The sequence below is a fragment of the Lycorma delicatula genome, chromosome 8 (assembly GCF_047948215.1).
Source record: "Lycorma delicatula isolate Av1 chromosome 8, ASM4794821v1, whole genome shotgun sequence".
In the NCBI taxonomy this organism is placed as follows: domain Eukaryota; kingdom Metazoa; phylum Arthropoda; class Insecta; order Hemiptera; family Fulgoridae; genus Lycorma; species Lycorma delicatula.
The window spans coordinates 96,335,994-96,354,471 of record NC_134462.1 but is presented as its reverse complement, the minus strand read 5'-3'; the positions used below and the strand labels follow the sequence as shown (position 1 = coordinate 96,354,471).

At 30.4% G+C, this 18,478-nt stretch overlaps 1 protein-coding gene across 2 annotated transcripts in view; it reads left to right on the top strand.

Moving 5' to 3' along the window:
* Positions 1 to 18,478, top strand: part of Best2 (bestrophin 2) — a 380,716-nt gene that overhangs the window by 223,782 nt on the left and 138,456 nt on the right. For both annotated transcript variants that reach the window (XM_075372465.1, XM_075372464.1), the window contains exon 3: positions 4,797 to 4,968. In XM_075372465.1, coding sequence (XP_075228580.1) covers positions 4,797 to 4,968 — 172 coding nt within the window. The remainder of the gene's footprint in view (positions 1 to 4,796; positions 4,969 to 18,478) is intronic.

Sequence of the window (18,478 nt, the reverse complement as noted above, 5' to 3'; positions counted from 1 at the left end):
TTCTGGTAACCTCTTCCTTATAGTCCGCACCCGGAGATCCGAACGGAGGACTAGTTTACCTCCGGAATATTTTACCAAGAAAGAGGCTTCCATTTTTGTTAAATGAAAGTGCAGAGAGCTACATTTTCTTGGAAAAAAAACAGTTGTGGTTCTCCATTGCTTTAATCTGCGCAGTACTCAGAAGATTGAATGATGTTGATATGGCCGTTTTAAGTCTTCCTGACCTACGCCCTTACAATAACTAAAGAATGAGCTTCTGCCCTCTTTCAGAAATCCTTAGTCTAGCTCTCAACTGATACCTCTCCGATATGGTTGCACCTTCGGTCCAGCTACTCTGTACAAGCCACCTCACCATCCGCAAGATCTCATGATTCATAGAGGGAGAATTGCACGGTAATAGTCCATAATAAAGTCATTAGTATTTTAAAGTCTTATTGCGTACTTTTAACAAAAGTCAGTCTAGGAAAAATTATGTCACCCTTTGTTGTTTTTTCTGAGTTGCCTTCTTCTTCTTCTTGTTACCTTCCTTCTGTGAGTTGTGTTTTCTTTTTTTTAATAAAAGTTTGTATTTCTTTCTTATTTTTGTTGGGAGAAGACAGGTTTCTCGCCACTGCGTTTCTTCCTAACGGTTAGTTTCATACGAGTAATGTTTTTAGTAGACGCATCTTATTTTACTTACAAATTAAAAAATGAACAATAAAATTAATTTTTTAAATCCTCGGCTAAAATGTAGAAATTATATTTTTTACTAAGTCATTATTTTTAATTTCGGCTCTTTTTTAAAAATATAAATTTAAAAAAGGATTGTAAAATAAATACTTTTTTAGGTATTACAATCCCTATGGTATCAATATAAGCAAAGAGAATTAGTGTTTCCGATTTTACACAAAATGTACCTCACCCTGGTCGGGCTCTTTAGACAGCTACAGAGTAGGATATTATTGAATCCCCAAATGAATTTAACCTTCCTCCTTCCGATCCTCCCCAAAAACCAAACTAATACAACACCGCAGGGACGGAAGGGATGGTGGCTTATGGAAAAGGGTGGCTGGTGAAAAAGGAGCGATCTACTAGTAAAAGAATCCCGAAAATCCTAAGGAAATCTAAATATCTAGTCGGGATAGGAATAGATTAAAAATATTGATTTAATAACTTGGATTTTCCTCAAAATTTTAGTGAGGTGCAGTCAAACAGGTTGTCGCCAAAAAAAGAAGGAATAAAATATTGTACTATGACGAATTATGATTCCGTATTATAGTGAATATCTGTGAAGTCTTGTAGCAAAACGGTAATAAAATAAGTCGAGCACGATTTAGAAAAAATTTCTCAAGCACGATTTAGAAAAAAATAAAAACAAAGACAGTATAAATGAATCCCGCTACAGGAAAAGAAATTAACCGAGAGGGGAGTGATACTCCATCGGTCATAAGTACTATCCGACCAAAAATAACAACAAAAGATTTTAATAAAAAATAAATAAGTAATAATGTAATAGGTATATTATATTTATAGAACGGATATGGGAGTGCGGGTGAAAGCCCTCTGTGGTTTTTGTTGTCTTTCAACTCCAAAAAGGAAGAATCACATAATTGGTAAATGGCATTAGAATGTAAAAGGCAACGGGGAACCAGTAAATTAAATATCCAGATGAATATCCTTAGGAAATCACATAGTATGACTTTATTCGATGTAAAATAATTAGGAATTCGTATTCTCCATACGGATCTCTGGAGGGATGCCATGAACAATGTTGTGACTGATAAAACTACGGCAGATTTCGAATAGCTGTTGACAAGATCAAGATAATGAATGATTAGGTAGCTGGTGTGATAATGTGTCTTTACACAACTAAAATAACAAGTATATTGCAAGTAATAGAGAAAGGTGTGTAAAATGTACTTCGCGTAAATACGTAAAAGACTCTAATATCTTATTAGTAATAAAAAAAAAAAAAAATTCTTAAAAAATTAAGGGATTAAATTTAAATTGTTTACATATTTCATTCCTATAATCAGACCAACTGTACAATCGTGTGGCTTATTTAAGTACTTACAAAGACTCTGTTAATCATTCGGCTGGAACAAACTCTTTTCTTATTGAATAATGATTGTTTATCTGTAGACCTCTTCTTATAATTAACGATTCACAAAACAAATGTTAACATTTATTTGTACTTTACTGTAAAAATCGTTGTTAAAAGATTTGGTAATTTACTGTAGAGAATTTTTTAATTATTAGATCCTATTAAATTACTGTATATTGTTTTTCTCTTGTCTTAAATGTTGTAATTTTAATTAATAATAGTATTTATTTCGCCATATTGCGATTTAATAATCTATTGGTTATAATCTGAAGAATAAGTTACTGTTATTCCATTAATTTCAAGAGTGCTCTTTACGTGAACCTACCTTGATCTTTATAAATAGTCAGATATATAAACTTATCATTGTACACAACCTTTACACTGATTCATAATTGTACAACTAAAAACATGTTCTATTGAATATCTGTAGAAACCATTATAAGATACATTTTAATGAACATTAAACATATATTTTTAGGACAATAAACTTATCCTGATATTATCTGATAAATGATGTTTTAATTTTCCCTGCAATAGCTGAATATTTGCTACAGTTTTAGCTATAAGGGATAATTTAAGGAAGATTGTTTACGGCAAATCTAAAAAAGAGGATTTGCCACAGTTTTCTCGGAAACCATTAGATACAATTCTGGGTTAAAAATAATACATATTTTTGCATTTCAGAGAGTAGAAATATGTATACTGTAGCGGTATTTATAAGCTCTTTTTTTAAATTAATTTTTTGTTATCAAGATGCAGCTTTCTGGATTTCATTTTTTTGTAAATAGTTTCTTTATCATACGGACAGTTTTTTGGTCTATTTATATTTTAAATTGAAAAAGAACTAAAAGAATTTAAAATAAAATAAATTTTTAAAAACTAGTTGAAATCATATTAAAATTTTTCAATTCATTTCTAAATTTTGACCATTTGAAATCGCCATTATTGTACTTATTTATTTCTATTAGTTGAAATTTGAAGTTAAATTGAAATAATAATTCTTTTCAGTATAAATTATTTTTCTCAGTTTCATTATTCCTTGTACGAAGTAAAGGAAGTATTGATCTCGAAAAATTTCGATTTTCAGATTTCAAAGGAAATATCCATTTTGACCATCCCTGAATCCATTTTGACTAGTTTCGGCGTGACGTCTGTACGTATGTATCTCGTATAACTCAAAAACGATTTGCCGTAGGATGTTGACATTTTGAATTTAGGACTATGTAATATTTAGTAACCTCTCCTTTTGATTACAATTGACCGAACCAAAAGTATCCAAAAAAGCCTAATATCCAAAGCATTTGGATGTTGGACTTTTTCTTAACTGCAATAACAAGCCCTCATTGAGAGCTTTTCAACGATATATCATAAGTGGTACTTATTTTCATTGGTTACCGAGTTATAGCCAAATAAAATTTTAATAATGAAATATTAGGGTCTTACAAGGGGAAGGCACATCGATTTGAGTTCGACTTTATTTCCTTTTCCTAACTTTTTTTTAATTTAAATATATTGATTTATTGATAATCATGAACCTCTGATTGTAAAAAAAATTACAATAAATAATAATTCAATTATAACAATAAAAAATAAAAAAAATAAGAAATATTAGAAGTTATTAATGGGTTAAAATTTTGTACTTTTCATTTTAAAAAAAAATGTGTATATGTAATTTAATAGGCGTATGAGGAAATCATGTAGTCTCCACATTAGATTTTTTCAACAGTTTTATATACATACTGCAACCGAAAATTAACATAAGAATCAAACAATTCATTCTTATCAGAGTCACATGATGATTCAACATATTTTAATTATAATTAACTTCAATTAGTACACCTTAGTTTGTTCCTGTATTTCATTTCATGATAATATCCAATTTTACACATATCAAATTGATTTGATGTTATCTGTTGTTATTCTTATTCAGTAAATTAAATTTATTAAATAGTAATGACTAAGAAGAGGTTATATTTTAAACAGTTATCGAACTAAACCGCAAAGAGAAATGTTATCGAACAGTTTGAAAAAAAAAAATTGTAATTAGATGAGCAATTCGACTGTAAGATAATTATCATCACCGCACACTTTTAAAAGAATCGATTAAAAAATAAAGCAAACAAAAATAAAAGAAAAACAATTAAGATAAAGTATAAAGACTATGATTTTTAAAATAAAACAAAAATACAATAATTGAAATAATTACTCATCATGATTTAATAAGTGTACGCACATGGACGCTCAATAGTTCACAGAACCAGTAATCCATCGACGATGTAATTTCACGTACGGAACTGCCGAATGGTGTTTCGCTTAAGAGAAAGGAAAATAGAGCTTTTAGTGTTACAATCAGGGCTTAATAGACGATGCACGATTCAGTAAATCCATTTTACAATTGAAGTATACATTACTCTCAGTTCAATATACCGTACTTATGATACGTCGAAGAAAACGTGAAGATATCCTCATGTGGATTCTTAATTTCAGTGAGATAAATTCATTTTGTAAGTTTTTCAGTCGTTCTTGCTCGAACTTGAAAAAACATTAGAAATCAGATTGTTGATTAAATATTTAAATAACAATTAAAGATATAATAGAAAGAGTAATTCTGTGGATTCCACTATAAAACATTCATTTTCTAGCTAATATTTTTGTAACATATTTTTTTATTAATATTTATGTAATTAATTTTTCTTTTTTTGTGTTGTTATAGGACTTTTGAAATGATCAGACTATATTTTACAAAGACTAGTGAAAATGTTCCAATTACATTTATATTGGGTTTTTATGTGTCTCTAGTCGTTAAAAGATGGTGGGATCAGTATAGATTGTTACCGTGGCCAGATACGTTAGCTTTATTCGTTAGTGCCGCTATACCAGGAGTGGTAAGTAATAATTTGTTTTGTTTTGCAGTAAATTTATAAGTATAGAATTATACTAATTTAAAATTATGTAATTTTTCATTATCAAATTACATATGTGTAAAAACTATTTATATTAAATTATAAAAACACAAATCATATTATGTATTATACTATATACATTATGATGTAAAAAACACACTTACACGTTTTTCAACTTAAACTTTCCAGTTTAAATTAAATATGCTCGAGAACTTAAACTCGGGATTTTATTTTTTATTAGTTTTTAATTGTAGATCTTTCAAGTTTTCATCCGTTTCAGTCGGTTTTCTTCTGATCTCCATTCTCTGTTTTAAACGGTTTTATCTACAGGTTTTTACCGTTTATACATCCCTTTATTATCAAGGTAACTAAATCTAGCTATCTTAACTGATAATCTTAGCGATCGGCTCGATCTCTTAACAAGATTCTACTACAATTTTCTTCTATTTGTTTTCAATCTTTTTTTGTTTTGTACTTTACCAACTCATCTCATCCAATTTTCACATCTTTATATAATATTACATTTGAAAGCCATTTATATTTTTCCTGTCGTTCATGTTTTATCATCATAAAGAACCACTCTACACACGTATTTATTTAGGTCATATTTTTAAATCTTAATTTCATCAGATTTCTTTTCTGCATGAAACGTTTCCTTTCTTGTGCCGGTCTACTACATCCGATCTTCGTACTCTTTGTTTCAAACGTTTTTATTTCACTATGTAAATAACAAAATTCTACAACTTCCAGTATCTTTGTTTTATTTAATATCAGAATGAATTTATCTGTTAGAAATATATCCGTTTCTTTATTAAACGGAAGAAATTAGGCAATTTTCGGCCGGATACTAACATAAGAAAATACAGGTGCAAATATTTTAAATGAAATCGGATATCACTTATTAAAAGTGCTCGATATTGTTGTGTATCGTACGTAAATGGCTTACAACTTGCCTCGTTTCATGTTATATTATCTATTTAATATGACATGTTATCTCTTTTCAGTAAGTTATTTTCAATAGTTGTTAACTGTTTTTAAGAAATTTGAACGCAACATTAACTGTACAAAGGTATATAATTTAAGTGTATTTTTATTGTATAATTTAATATTGTTATAATATTTTGTTTTAAATTCTATTTTATACATAAAGGAAAACAGATTTTCGTAAAATGAATCTACTGTCTGCCATTGTTGTTTTTTTTTTTTTCAATTTAAATCGGTGCTATTCCCACATAACTTTATGATAACACCACCCCTACATAGGAGCAGAATAAATTAATGATTTCTTATTATGACTCGTACGAGTATAAGCCAACATTTTAAAACGAGCGAATTTTAACTGCCGTGTAATAATTAAAAATTTGTCAGTTATTGAAGGTTGTGAATTTGTTCATAAATTAAAAATATTTTAATCGTAGAGGTTATAATTTAAATTTATAAAGTTATCGATAAAATTAAATAATTTAATTAGGAATTTAAGTTATTTACTGTATTACCGTATTTCATATTTAATGATAATATTGTGTCCAAAAGCACGCCGACCTAATTTGCGAAATGAAAACAAAAGCTTCTACCATTAGGACGTTTGTTTTGCTGATCATGCATTAGCATATTAGCATATCATGCATATCAAAACTCATTAGCATGTACGTTGGTACAAGCTTCATTTTTTTAGAACTTTATGCATATTAGAAAGAAGGATGAAAAATAGATGTAGTGAAGATTGGAAACTACAAGGGGACGAAGAAAAAGGTTTATGACAGAAATGGATGGAGATAGCGGTGTGGTAAAGGGATTTGCTACCAAACAGAACACCAGATGGATGCGTGTGTTTTTTTCTTTTATTGATGATTACGGTTAGAATTACATCTGTAATATTTTGCGCTCTGCGTCAAACATATCACTTTTATAATACTGTATTGTTTACATTGTTGATCTTATTTTGTAATTAACTGACTTCAAAAAATTAGATCTGAAATCGATCTGTATTTGTAATATTTTTTTATGTTCACGTCTTTACCGAACGGACCGATTCAATAATTTTCTTTAACTTTAAAGCTTTTTTTACAAATAATTTAACTAGGTGTTGTTTTAAATTACAAATCCTATTTTCTCGAAGGAAATTTGAAGACAAGAAAAGTTTGTTATCGTTAATATCGGTTTGTTCGAATTGTTACATACAGTGTTCTGGTATTCGATTATATTTTTTTGCGAATATATGAGTAAAATTATCTGAAATACACAAAGTAAAAAATAATTCATATTTGAAGGTTTTTTAATGTATTTTCTTTGTGTCGTTTTTCTTGTGGGGTTATTCGTTCGAGTAGGATATTTTTGTTGACCAATCACTTTTTAAATAAAACAATAAAAAATTTAAAATAACAAATATTTTCCAAAAAAAGCCTTTAAAATAAAAACGAAGTAAAATGTAAATAAATAAGTTTTTTAAGTGCCTTAAATTTCGATATTTTTTTCAAATTTGGTGCCGAATTAAAAAACAACTAATGTATATAAAGAAGAATTGATAAAGTAATATTTTTATATTTTAGTTTTATTGTTTTATTAATCTTTTATACTTATTTTCCGAAATAAAGTAATAAATATTGAAAATTAAAAAACACGACTGCCAAAAAAAAAAAAACAAACCGTTGCTCTTTAATAAGATAATTAAAGAGCGTGCGGGTGACAATTTTGTATATAGTATACATTTTTCCTATTTTGTTTTAATTTATATTTAAACTTATAGACGAGTGTATATATAACCTATGACACTCATGGTGTAAGGATTCCAACGCGGATTATACGTCTAAATCGGTTCAGCTGTTGTACTGCTACGGTGAACAAACATATATACATACACCCTAAATATTATACCCTCCTTTTTGGGCGCTCGTGTAAAAAGACCAACGAGATTGCTTTGTCGTGTTTTAAACTTTGGTTATGTTTTAATTTATACAATTCAATAAAGATTCATCACCTTTTTTGAAAATGCCCCAATTGAACCTAGATATTTTGGGTCTTACTGGTTATATGGCTATAAAATATCATAATTTATTTAAGTACTATTAAAAAAAATAGTTCTTATATTTAAGTAAAAAAATACATTTGTTACTTTATAATATTTATTAATTTATAAAGGTGCTTTACCTATATTTTATCTATTTAAAAAAAAGCTACAATATTTTAGGCGATACATTCAGCAACATCTCAGATATGGCCTAACTGCACTACACATTTACGTCGGGAATGTAATTTCTAAAAATGATTTATTATTTATTAGTTTAAGCAGGTGATAAATTATAAGTGCATTACAAATTTAGGTCGGCTTATCAATGACGTGACACGTAAAAATTGATTTATTTTTTTTTAGTGTAATTATCAAACAAAAAGCAAAGTTGGTTTACGATTGGTGGAACAAACGAGCTAATGATGATATGTCGCTTCGTTCCGCTTGACATGATAATGTTTATCGTTTGATCTCTGTTTTTCACCGGTTTCAGTGTGTCACGGCCGGCCAATTTATTCAATTTCAGCTATAGACTGTGTTTCGATGAAATAAACGAAATAAGCCGATCGGTAGTCGAGTATGGCCGACTTTCTCTCAGATTCAGTTTTCCCCAACATATTTCTTTGAAGTTCCATTAGAGTAATAATTTCTGGAAATTATTATTGTCCTTCGCACTTTTGTCTTCATTTCCTGCGACCTTGGTCTCATATGTGAAAGCATATGATGAAAGATTTTTGAAAATAGTAATGTTACAGATGTTACCTCATAAAAAATTTTATGAAATTTTATCTAGAAATAAGCTTTTCAAGCGATACTAGAAAATAAGTTCTGCTGATCGACAAACAAGTTATATCATCATTATCCGGTTTTTAAAAAAATGTTCGCACATTTTTATGATAATACAAAAGTGTTACGATTTTTACTTCCTTGAACGAAATAAAGGAAGTATTGTGATGACGAAAAATTTCGTTTTTCAGATTTCAACGGAAATATCAATTTTGACGATCCCTGAATCCATTTTACTAGTTTCGGCGCGTGACTTCTGTACGTAGTTCATTTCGTGATTAGTTCAAAACATTTTGTGACGTCTGTACGTACGTTTGTGCGTATGTACCTCGCATAACTCAAAAACGATTAGCCGTAGGATGGTGAAATTTTGGATTTGCGACTGCTGTAACATCTAGTTGTGCACCTTTCCTTTTGATTACAATCGACTGGACCAAAAGTCTCCAAAGTAGCCCAAAATCCAAAAAAATTGTATTTTGTACTTTTTCTTGATTGTTGTAATTAGCCCTCATTGACATCTTTCCAACGATATATCATAAATGGTAATTATTTTCATTGGTTCCAAAGTTATAGCGAAATGAAATTTTAATTAATAAAATATTTGGATCTTACAAGCATGAAGGCACATCGGTTCGAATCAGATTTCATCTCCTTTTTTTTAACTTTTTATTTTTTAAGTATACTGATTTATTAGTAATTTTTTTTTTAACTTCCGGAACCACCGTTATACATTGCTTCAGAGGATGAGATGAATTAATAATTATTAACCTCTGTAAAAAGTTTTTAATTAAAATGAAAAGTAAATAGAATTTTATTTCATTAATAACTTCTGATTTATTTCATTATTTTATTGTTATTATTGGATTACTATTTCTTGTAAAAAAAATTACAATCAGAGGTTAGTAATTATTAATAAATCAATATATTTAAATTAAAAAAAGGAAATGAAGTCTTATTCGAGCCGATTCTTCCCCTTGTAAGATCCAAATATTTTATTAATTAAAATTTTATTTGGGTATAACTCTGGAACCAATGAAAATAAGTACCAGTTATTATATATCGTAAAAGCTCTCAACAAGGGCTTATTACTGCAGTTAAGAAAAAGTTCAAAATCCAAATATTTTGATATTTTGGGCTTTTTTTGGACACTTTTGGTTCCAGTCGATTGCAATCAAAAGGGAAGGTGCACAAATAGGTGTTATAGCAGTCCTAAATCCAAAATTTCAAAATTCTTCTGCTAATCGTTTTTGAGTTACGCAAGATACATACGCACATACGTACGTACAGACGTCATGAAATGGATTGAACTAATCACGAAATGAACTAATCAAAATTGATTCAGGGTTGGTCAAAATGGATATTTCCGTTGAAATCTGAAAACCGAAATTTTTCGCGATCACAATACTTTCTTTAATTCGTACAAAGAAATAAATTTTTTTAAATTAAAATAAAGATTTTTAGCCGTTAAATATAATTCAAAGAAATTTTTTAATCAGTTGTGATTTTGTTTCCATTGGCAACAGCCATACGGGCTCTTTGTGATTGGTCGTTGTGTTTGACAGCGGCCATCTTGCATTGATCTGATTGGTTTTCCTTTGTTTACATTTCCATCTGATTTATTAGCCTCTTATTTATTAAAAAACTGTACAAATTAAAAATAGACAGATAGATTTATTAAAAATAGATGAAGACAATCTCTGGTGCGGGTTATATATCGTGCTAAAATTTTTTTATCGTGTTTTTTTATTTAATAAAATACAGATGTTTTAGCTATTAAATATAATTCAAAGAAATTTGGTCGTTGTGTTTGACAGCGGCCATCTTGCATTGATCTGATTGGTTTTCCTTTGTTTATATTTCCAAATTAAAGATGTACAAATTAAAAATAGATAGATAGGTTAATTAAAAATAGATGAAAACAATCTTTGATGCGGTTACATATCGTGCTAAAATTTGAACTCAATCGGTGCAGAACATTTTGAGTTTTTGAAGCGTACACAAACGAACTTAACATTTTTATATATATATTTATTTATTTATAAATCTAAATATTTGTGCCAAATTTAAACTTTTTTTAATATTGAATATCCCCTTTAAATACTGTCGACTTAAAAGTTCGGAATTTTAATTAACTTAGTAAGTACTTTCATTGTACTAAAGCTAAATTTTCTACCACCTCTATACACAAAATTAAAAAATAAAAATTGTGATAACTACCTCTCCCCCGATTTTAATTTGTCAAAAATTTAATGCCATCAATGCCCCTCCCCATGTATAGAATTTTTTAAGCCATTTTCAAAGTGTTTATGTTGAGCCAGTCCAGAGATAATAAAATCAGGTTACCATAAATTCTGGAAATTTCTATAATTTTTTTTTGTGTTTTGTAGACTATAGAGATGTTTTCCATCCGTCGATATTTTCGAAAAGCCTGATAACCAAGATTTTGGCCAATCTTATACTTGTCCTTTAAAGCTAAGTTATTTGCTTTCAGCTAAAAATCTTATATGAGGTAGCAAAGGGGTCAAATTTTTTTAATGAAGATTTTGATCTTTTTCGCAATTGTACTCTGAATATTGCATAATTAACTCATTAATATTTAATTAAAAATCTTATGGCGTCTGAAAATAAAAATCTGTCTGTTAAAAAAGGCGGGAATATTATACAACGCTTTACCGGGTTTTTTTGCAATAAACATCGGTTATTTGCTACCATATTTTTTTAATCTATTATTTTTATTTATTATTATTTTTATATGTTGTGCGATCAATATAGTTCGTCTGTACAATGGGTTCTTCAAACATCGATGTCTTTCTTCGTGATTGTTTCTATTTTTAATACGTGTTTTAGAATAATAATAATTGCATTTATAATTTATTATTACATTTATATTAACATAATAATAATTCATCATATTTTAATAACAACTTATTAAATAGGAAAAATTACATAAATACAGCCAAATATAAAAACTCAGTGTAGAAGAAATTCTGAAATACGTAAAATCATCCTTTAAGGTTTGATAAAATCAGTCTCAAAAGGTATTCCGACTTTAATAATTCCTTTCAACCGAATAGGTTGTAAGGTAATCTTATTTTAATTTTTCCCTAGATGTGATGTAATAAGCGATTCTATATAATCTAGTCGAGGTCGACCGGCTGTTTCTCCAATTCTGTATTTTCTTTCTCTTTTTCTTTTAAACCTATTCATAATGACGTATAATCATCAGAATGAAGTTAATTCGCGTATTTAATAACATCAGTCTTTATACAAAGCCTAGAAAGCACTAAAAAGACGTACTAAATTTAAAAATTACGGGATAGTAGCTAGCTATTTTTGTTGTCTGATAATCTGTATTTAAGTTGTTACCAATAGTGTAATCCTAAGAATTTTATGAATTATTTAGAAATTAGACATCATATTCTTTTTATATCCCACCGATGGTGATTCCAACCGATATGCAGTTCAGTGGTATTTTAACGAGAAAAAGACTTTTGTACGTATATAAACAAAATAAATAAGTCTGTCAAATTAAATCAGTGGTCTCGCGTAGTCTTCACCGAGCCAAAAATGCCAAGTTTAGCGAAGTGTAGGTATTATTACACCCTACAAGTGAAACTCACTCCATTTAGCTCTAAGAAACTAGGCGTTTAGTGGACATCAATACTCTTAGAAAAAGGAATATTTCCTGGCCTGTCTTATAATTGTGGTGATTTATATGCTTTTCGTAATAAAGACTGAGGTATTCAATGTGAAGTAACAAATTAATGTTCCTATTTTTGTTAAGGAACTATGCGTTAAAATGAAGGAAGGATTATAAACGGCTTATTTTTTTCGTTAACATTCGAGTATGTTCGGTGATAGATCGTTACATTATTCGGTGATAATACAAATAATATCACTATTAGTTATGATAGAGCGTTAGTCGGGTGAACTGGGTTTGCATTAAAGCTTTTAACAAAAATGACGATAGTTTTACGGCTGCATAACGGCCCTTTCGACTTCACTTCATTAACCATCGAAATGATACGACGTCGTCAACCCATACAGTTAAGGTTTATGTATAGAATTTTGAAGAAACCGGTTTAACGTTGAACTAGAAGCTTCTTGGAAGATGCTATGTACACGATATAGTGAAATTAGTAGTACTCGATATGCATTTTATTAGAGTTGCCCGATACCAGAAATTTTGTTTATTCTCTTCTCCAAGTAGATGGAAATATGATTCATTACTTTTTTTGGCGACTGTTTTATCGCCTTTCGAACCGATTATGAATTCTAGACTGATGTCTGTGTAAATCGTTATGAAGAGTCCTTTGAACACTTGTTCGATAAGTCAAGTGAAACCAATTGACGACGTGCAGACCGTTAGGGGCTTAGTAGATTTTGAGTTCTTAGGGTCCGTTTTCAGGTAAAAATTCCTTTGTTGACCAGGAGGCTTATTGTTCAACTCTGAATCCGTTTCTTCAAATTTTTGTTTCCAGACTCTTAAATAGCACAGGTTGACGACACCGGATTATCTCGATGAATACCGAAGTGACGTTAAAGCAATCGTTATTCAACAGTAAACTATTTCTGTAGAATAAGTTAATTGTAAACACGCGCTGTTCTTCACCCGTCCAACGTTCTCATCATTTTTAAATGGCATTGAAAGAAGAAATATATTGTTACTTAATGTTGCCGAACGTAACCGAATTTTACTAGGGAAAAAACTTTATTTATGATACTTATTTTTCAATAGCTAATCCAATATTTACATAATATTTCAATGATAGAACCTCAATCATATGTGTGTATATTTGAACATGATATGTGTATGCGGAGTTATTGCATATACTGGTATAGAATGATTTTTTTTTTAACCTCCGGAATCACCGTTAGGTATTACTTCAGAGGATGAGATGAATGATTTGTAGCGTGTGTGAAAATGCCATGCCTGACCGGGATTCGAACCCGGGACCTCCGGATGAAAGGTCGAGACGTTAACCACTCGCGCCATGGAGCCGGCGGTATAGAATGATGGTTATTTATGAGAACGGTTATAAAACAGTACTTAGGAATGACTTATGACTCATTGCAGGTCACTTACTACCATTTTCGTTATGAAAATTAATAAAAAAAAATGATTTACCATTTACCACTATCACCATTTTGTCCGGTTAAAAACAGCCTGTACATGGATATTAAGGTTGTACACTGATGGATCTAATCATTAAACATCATTAAATATATAATTATTAAACATATGTATATACATTAATCAATCCTTGCAGAATTGTAATACATACTGCTTTGTTATGACTACAAACCTACATCCTATGAAATAAAATAATGTAGATAAATCAAAATATTTTTCTATGAGAAATTACCTGTTTTAGAAAATTAAACTCCTATCTCATGCGATTACTACAGAAATTTTTCAGATGAAAGCCCTTGATTTGCCGATGAATTAGATATCAGTAGAGATGATGATAACGCCCAGCTCTTTTGGGGGGGGGGGGCAGAACTCAGGCCACCCTAGAACTTAGAGGTCAAGGGGAAAATTGGCCATTCAAAAGCGGCGAGTCAATGTGGCAAGAGCCGCATTGTCGGACCGTGTGGAAGTTCCTTGATGCGGTTGCTTTGTTCAACCGACATCAGTAATTTACCTAAGGGAAAAGACTCCAACTGCGCTGATGTAGGAAGCTAACCGAGAAATATGTCTGGCTATCAGCCAGATTAAGGCTCCAAGCGCTTTAATGGTGGACAGGTACTTGCTGGTATTCAGCGGCCTAGGCGTGGCAGCGAATTGCTGTCTTTGATAAGATAAATTTAATTATTGATGGTCATATATGTTTTATTAGTTGACGGGGTGCGCCTACCCATTCTAGTGATATATGACAAACGGGCGGTGGGAAACGCAAGCAAGTGGTGTATGATACCACGCTTATTCCGCTCACGCTTTTAGGTTAGCTCTAGGAACTAGTTAGGATACTGATCGCTAAACTGTTTCGAGGCTCAGTAGCCGTTTGTGGCACAGACATTTGGTCTTATGCTTTAGGGCGACCGAATGGGGTGGAGGCGGGAGAAATGCCAAGCAAACCAATAGTAGGTATGAATTTAAAGCGAATCTTAACCGGGTACGCCGATCTCTTTACCGATATATTTTCTCTATTCGAAGAAGGATGACTATAACATAGAGGCTAATCGAAGCATATGAAGATAAACTGCCAAAAAGATGTCATGTTTTTACGAAAAAGGAACAGTTATTCTCTAGAATAAATCGGGAATACAGACTACACCGGTGACTTTCAAAATGTCATCGACAACAACAATTGGAACTTAAGTGGAAAGAATGTTCAGATGCGAAGTGCCGGTTACAAAAACCAACGTCACTCGGTGATGCTGATAATATTTTCGGAAGGGAAAAAATATCTCATGTTTAATTTTTAAAGGAAAACATCTACCGAAAGATGAAAAATTTCCACTCGATATGGTCGTACAAACATAAGAAAAAAATGAATGAATGATGGATTAGTTCTGGACTGTACAATAAAATGCGTGTGGAAGCGTCGACGAATACGAAAACCTTCCATTCTATTAATAAACAATTTTAGAAGTCATATGACCGATGTTTTAAAGCAAAGAGTGATAAATGGAAAGTGTGATCAGGCTTATTATTCCTGGTAGAATGACATCATTCTTCAACCTTTAGATATCTCCGTAAATCGATCATTTAAAATTAACTCTGTAAACATTACAAAACCCTGATGGCCAATACGACACACGAAACCACTGGTAAAATTAAGTAATTGTCTTTGATACAGTTTTGTCAGTGGATTATTGTGGCTCTGTCAGAAATACCGGATGAGTTTTATTAAAAAATTGTACAAAAATGTTGTATTAGGAACGCTTTCGGTGGAAGTGAGAACGTTTGTTTGTGGTTATGTGATTAGGAAGAGCAACAGATGTTACGTTGTAGTGACTTATATTAATAATGAAGAAGGTTTTTTTGAACAATATTTAAAGCATATTTAATTTTTTTTTCATGTTAATGGTAATAATTTTGATTTTTCTGTAGTATTTTTTTGTATTCGGTTTTATTTATTTTTTTAATAAAAGAAGGTTTTTATAAAAATTCATTTACGATTACATAGATTTACTCAAAATTGCATTATGATATTTTATAGATAACTCCTGTTTTAATGATTTAACAATGTCTGTACCAAACCTACAGAAATTTTTTTGTCTTTAGTTGAATTGTTTAAGTCAAAATTAAAATTGGCAATTCTGTTATTTATGTTTAAAAGGCATTTTGTCCTTTATTAACCTACCTATATTTTATTTATTTTGTACGTTTATTAACTTTAAGTGTATAAATAAGTAATATATAATAAGTATGTAAGTAATATAAACGTTTAGTGTATATAATAAAATAGTTTTAGTTAGGAAAAAATTCGGTATTGGAAAATAAAATATTTCTTGACTCGCATTAAACAATTTTTATTTACTATCTTAAATTATCTTCGATTCTTTACGTGATGCTATTTAAATTTTCTGATTTATAAATAGTAATTAATTAATATTTGATATTTAAACAATCAGGTATGAGGTAACAGGAAATAACAAATGATATTTATCCGGTTACGTAACATAGAAATATCGATTATTCAACGGGTATCAGTTACATAAATAATTAATTTAGATTCATAAACAATCTGTTCATCGTAGCATAATGTAAAATATAACATAATTTCAATTTTCATTATATTATCAGTTTTATTTAATAGAATGTTAAAATAATCCGAAATTTCTTTAAAAAATTAGTTTCAAGAATACTGAACTTTGTAACCAATAAAACTAGATTTAAGAATAAGACCGCCTAGGTGGAACAGTAGATAACGTGCTTGCTGTTACTCTGAAACAACTGAAGGTTCCGGCTTCATTTCCTGGATAGGATCTGAGAAATTTATAACTCGTTAGCCCCAGCATAATTTCTAACAACCTCAGGTAGTTGATGTGACGTAAAGCCAACAGATAAAATAATAAGTAAATTGCACCTTCGAGTATATACGTATGTTAAGATTCATGTCTCTTTTTCGTCTTATTCATTTGTAAAAGTAAATAAATCGCTGATCTCTGTATAACTGGTTAGAGGATCCTTATGGCGTAAAATATAATTAATTGTTCAATATTGAAGCATACGCCAACGCAGCAGAATGAGATGTTGGAAACTAAATAAAACCGTTGTACGCTTGCGCGACTATAATCGTGATGGTAACGATGTTTATTTTACTTAACTCAGATAACCAGCCGGCCTCCGTGGCACGAGCGGTAGCGTCTCGGTCTTTCATCCAGAGTTCCCGGGTTCGAATCCTGTCAGGCATGACATTTTCACACGTTAAAAATCATTCATCTCATCCTCTGAAGCAATATCTAACGGTGGACCAGGAGGTTAAACAAAAAAACGAAAAAAAAGATAACCAAATTGGACAATAGTTGTACGACTGCTGTATATATTTAATCAATATTTTTTTATTATTTATGAAAAACGACTTATGAATTCACAAGAATTACGAAAGTTTTGCGATTTTTACATTGTTATAACCTTAAATCTTAAGTTGTATTTACTTAAAGAAAGATACATTGTTCAATTTCGTACATTTTATTTTACAAAACACACTTCCGCATGATTTTTACTCACAAATTTATTTTATTTAGTTCTACCACTCATTTAGTAGCGCTAGTTATGGTTCAAATTTTACCAATTTCAATACATGGGATCCCCTATCCAGTTAGATAGAGATAAGTGAAATAAATACGTTTTACGCTTTCATGGCTGAACAATGACTATTATTTATTTGAATTATGAACCAGCGAAATTGAGCTATAGAATTACTACACCTAACCGAAGTATTAAACCAAGGCGGTTATTGATTCGAACAACGTATTTAATAGATATAATTACGATCTTGAATAGTTAAATTTTTCTACAGAATAATTTGTTACGTAAAGAGTTCCGAATCTTTAAGAAAAATATAATTATTATTACAATAATAATAAATATATTTTAATATAATCTTAAAAGTTTTTTGGTCGAATGAAAATAATTAATTTCAAAGATTTAAGGACTTATGATCTGATTGAGGTTGGCTGCTGTTGAAAAGCTGCAAAAGAAGAATTTTTGCAAAAGAAGTCCGACAACTGTGGGTTGTTTCTGATGCACAGCTTTTACACAACTTAATTAAAAATAATTATAATTTTATTTAAACATAACATTTTTTTTTCATTTATTTAATTCAATGTTTCTAACTAAAGCACGCGCGTATACCATTCGCGCGGTTGTAACGGTACTAGCGGTGACGGTTGGCACTAACTAAACTAATGTAATTTCACAATTTACATGGAAAAAATTTCGCTTGTAGGATCAGCAGACTGGTGTAGCCTCAAGGCTTAACGCACCAGGTACATAGTCTCAAACGGGCAATCGAGTTTGAGACCTGGCCAGACAGAGATATTTTTTTTACACTTTAAATATTATTCATTTGAACCACCGGGTTGGTCTAGTGGTGAACGCGTCTTCCCAAATCAGTTGATTTGGAAGTCGAGAGTTCCAGCGTTCAAGTCCTAGTAAAGCCAGATATTTTTACACGGATTTGAATACTAGATCGTGGATACCGGTGTTCTTTGGTGGTTGGGTTTCAATTAACCACACATCTCAGG